Source organism: Diorhabda sublineata, chromosome 11, assembly GCF_026230105.1.
Source record: "Diorhabda sublineata isolate icDioSubl1.1 chromosome 11, icDioSubl1.1, whole genome shotgun sequence".
NCBI classification, from domain to species: domain Eukaryota; kingdom Metazoa; phylum Arthropoda; class Insecta; order Coleoptera; family Chrysomelidae; genus Diorhabda; species Diorhabda sublineata.
The window spans coordinates 3,196,501-3,200,203 of NC_079484.1; the positions used below are offsets into that span (position 1 = coordinate 3,196,501).

A 3,703-nucleotide genomic window follows, 5' to 3' on the forward strand; every position below is an offset into this window, starting at 1 on the left:
ATTGTCTGTGCTATTGTTAAAATTTTTTAACCGAAGCTGTCACTCTAATTACCATACCGTGTTAAAAGTAAAACAAGATATTGTGTTCAAAATTAATTCGCGTATAAACATTTTTCTTTCGCATAATAATAATAATATCTGGAATTGATCTTTCTTCAGTCACGTAGAAAATTACTTCACAATTGCATAAATATGTAAGAAGGATATTAAGAATTGTTTGATTTTTCTCTTATCTTTTTGAATCATTAGATTCTGTAATATATACAACAATACCGAAATAATTAAAAGGATATGTGCAATTGCAACAATGAATTTTTCATATAAATGATGGTGATTGTCGAAACGATCAATAGTCACAAATATATCATCAACATGGATACATTGGTATGTATATTCTCTTGTTTAATAAGTTTCTGTTGTTATGTCTTATAAGTCCAAGAGTTTTATAACAAAATGAAATCCGACTCCGCTAATTCCTTTTTGTTGTTGTGTCTGAGATTTTTTTTTTCGAAATTAAAGTATACTCAGCTCTGTTTTTGTGATTTTCTTTCCAACTCAGTATTATAAAGAAGTTAAATAACCTCGACATTGACATGATTGACATGACGATGGACTTTTTCTTAACTAACTCTTTGCTAGTTTCATAAATGGTTGTCCATTTCCAGGTCCCTATTGCGAATGTACCAAGGGGTGTTTACTACGTTTCTCACTGTTTTATTTTGGAATATTTAGTGTTTAGTTTAGTGTTTAGTGCTAAGTTTTTAACTTTGGTACATCCCCACAGTTGGTTACCATAAGTTACCATTCTAATTAACCAGTACATTTTACTATTTATCGGTCCAAATTGTTTTCTTTTCTTTCTAATACGAATTTACCATATTGCGATTATATCTAACTAGTCCGGACCCGTGCTGCTCCGCACTATGTGGATAATTGTAGCTTCGTCATAAAATCTATCAATACTTATGTTGTCAAAGGTATACAAAAAGTATCGGGGCACGGTCAAAAAATCAGACATCATTTCTACATTGTTCATAATACAATAGACTATGTAATTTCACAATACTTCCTTTCAAAGAACATTGGCTGTGCGTCGACCATTTGGTTTAATCTCTACCTTGGCATTTCTGGACGATTTCCCACGTGATAGGGCTACATACAACTCTGTAGCTATATTAGAACCTGAGATATAGATCTTTGAATGTAGAAAAATTGCCAAAAACCTACAAAAATCCATAACTCCACATTGAATGTCCGCGCCTAGCTCCTCTCCAACTCAACCGATTTCAGTGTTCAAAAACTCAAAAGAAAGAAGGTGTTTCAGCGAGTGTTTTTAAATCAAAACGAACTCTGTAGCTATATTAGAACCTGAGATATAGATCTTTGAATGTAGAAAAATTGCCAAAAACCTACAAAAATCCATAACTCCACATTGAATGTCCGCACCTAGCTCATCTTCAACTCAACCGATTCAAGTGTTCAAAAACTCAAAAGAAAGAAGGTGTTTCAGCGAGTGTTTTTAAATCAAAACGAACTCTGTAGCTATATTAGAACCTGAGATATAGATCTTTGAATGTAGAAAAATTGCCAAAAACCTACAAAAATCCATAACTCCACATTGAATATCCGCGCCTAGCTCCTCTTCAACTCAACCGATTCAAGTGTTCAAAAACTCAAAAGAAAGAAGGTGTTTCAGCGAGTGTTTTTAAATCAAAACGAACTCTGTAGCTATATTAGAACCTGAGATATAGATCTTTGAATGTAGAAAAATTGCCAAAAACCTACAAAAATCCATAACTCCACATTGAATGTCCGCCCCTAGCTTCCCTCGAACTCAACCGATTTAAGTGTTCAAAAACTCAAAAGAACGAAAGTGTTTCAGCGAGTGTTCTTAAATCAAAACGAACTCTGTAGCTATATTAGAACCTGAGATATAGATCTTTGAATGTAGAAAAATTGCCAAAAACCTACAAAAATCCATAACTCCACATTGAATGTCCGCGCCTAGCTCCTCTCCAACTCAACCGATTTCAGTGTTCAAAAACTCAAAAGAAAGAAGGTGTTTCAGCGAGTGTTTTTAAACTAAAACGAAGTCTCTATCTTGAATAGAACCTGAGATATTGAGAATAGAACGTGTGTATGTGAAAAACTTTCATAAGTAATGTACAGGGGGAAATCGCATTTGAGTATAACTTGAGAATGGTGGAAATTCGATGAAATCCGATGGTTGATGGCTGATCTGTGCATCAATATCTTTAATTGAAAAAACAATTAAGCAAATCGGTTGGGTAGAACGCGTGAACGGACTCGGAATGGAAATCATCAATTTTTTTAATATATAAGATTATTAATGCATCTAAATGTTCTTGATTTTGTGTCTCTTCTGTTTTAAAATTAGTTTTTTTATTAATTTTTTGAAAAAAGTTAAAATTTGACGTTTCGAATTTTCTTCAAGTCCTTATCAAAATATATTTTAAGTCTTTATCAATATTTGTTAGAAAATTGAAGTAAACTTATTGACTAATGAAGTTTTAAGGTTTGTTTTATTAGACTTATACCTAAAATAACGTCTATTAAGTTAATTATTTTGAAAATAAAACAAATACATTGAAAATTTTAATTGTAAAAAATAAAAATAAATTTGATGACCCCGACGTGATTTGAACACGCAACCTTCTGATCTGGAGTCAGACGCGCTACCGTTGCGCCACGGAGTCCATATCAAAATTATTACAAAACACGTATTTAATTATCTTAAATACTATATTTTTATAACAAAATTTTAACACAAAACATCAAATCAAAATTAATTTACTTCGGATAGTTTATTTAAGTAGAACAAACACTATTTGTTTAATGTAGAAATCTTATTATATAATTTTTCGAAGGTATTGTGGATTTTCGTAATGTTATTTGTTGTATCAAGTTGCCAGTATCCTAAATCTCGGGAAAACAATTACCCGAAGTTTCCAAATTACAGAGAAACCAAAATTGTGAAGCAAGAAAGTAACATAGGACTCCCAAATTACAATTTCTCGTAAGTAAACTGTTGATAATTATAATACACAATTCTTCTTTTTCATAGTTCGAATTTGTGCCTTGTTAAATTTAGCACAATAGACATTTGAAATGTTTTATCTTTATATTACGTATTCGAATCTAAATATTAAATGAATTTCGTTCTATTATTTCCAAAAGTCATCCTCCAAATGTTAATCGAATCTAACAACAATCATTGACACTTTTTATACGGTTTTGTAGTTATGAAACAAGCGATGGATCTCGAAGAGAAGAAGCGGCAGTACTCAAAGATACCGGTAATAAAAAAGAAGCGGTACTGGCGGTTAGCGGTTCATATACTTACGTAGGTACAGACGGTGTGACTTATAAAATTACCTACGTTGCCGACGAGAATGGTTACAGGGCCTCCGGAGAACATTTGCCAACAAATAAACAATAGTACAGTTTATGTCAAATTTTATTTATTTTTATTAAGTAATAAAGAGTTGAGCAAATAAGGAGCTGCTTATATAATTAATGTTCAGTTTTGGCATAACCCTTTTCTCATCTTCGATTTTAATAGGAATGAAAATAGAATGGGCCATAAAAATATTCTCCAGGCACAATCAATCTACTCACATCATTATTACGTGATTATTGAAATCTCTTCGATGTATTGGAAGAATAACGTCTGTCATAAACG

General features: G+C 32.0%; 1 protein-coding gene and 1 non-coding gene across 2 annotated transcripts; one reads left to right on the forward strand and one right to left on the reverse strand.

Moving 5' to 3' along the window:
* Window positions 1-372: 372 nt before the first annotated feature.
* LOC130450404 (endocuticle structural glycoprotein ABD-5-like) lies at window positions 373-3,460 on the forward strand. The gene is made up of 3 exons (XM_056788776.1): window positions 373-384; window positions 2,889-3,037; window positions 3,262-3,460. The coding sequence occupies exons 1-3, from the start codon at window positions 373-375 to the stop codon at window positions 3,458-3,460; spliced, it is 360 nt and encodes a 119-aa protein (XP_056644754.1).
* Trnaw-cca (transfer RNA tryptophan (anticodon CCA)) lies at window positions 2,646-2,717 on the reverse strand. Its single transcript has one exon. It is a non-coding gene; the product is annotated as a tRNA-Trp (tRNA).
* Window positions 3,461-3,703: the final 243 nt, after the last annotated feature.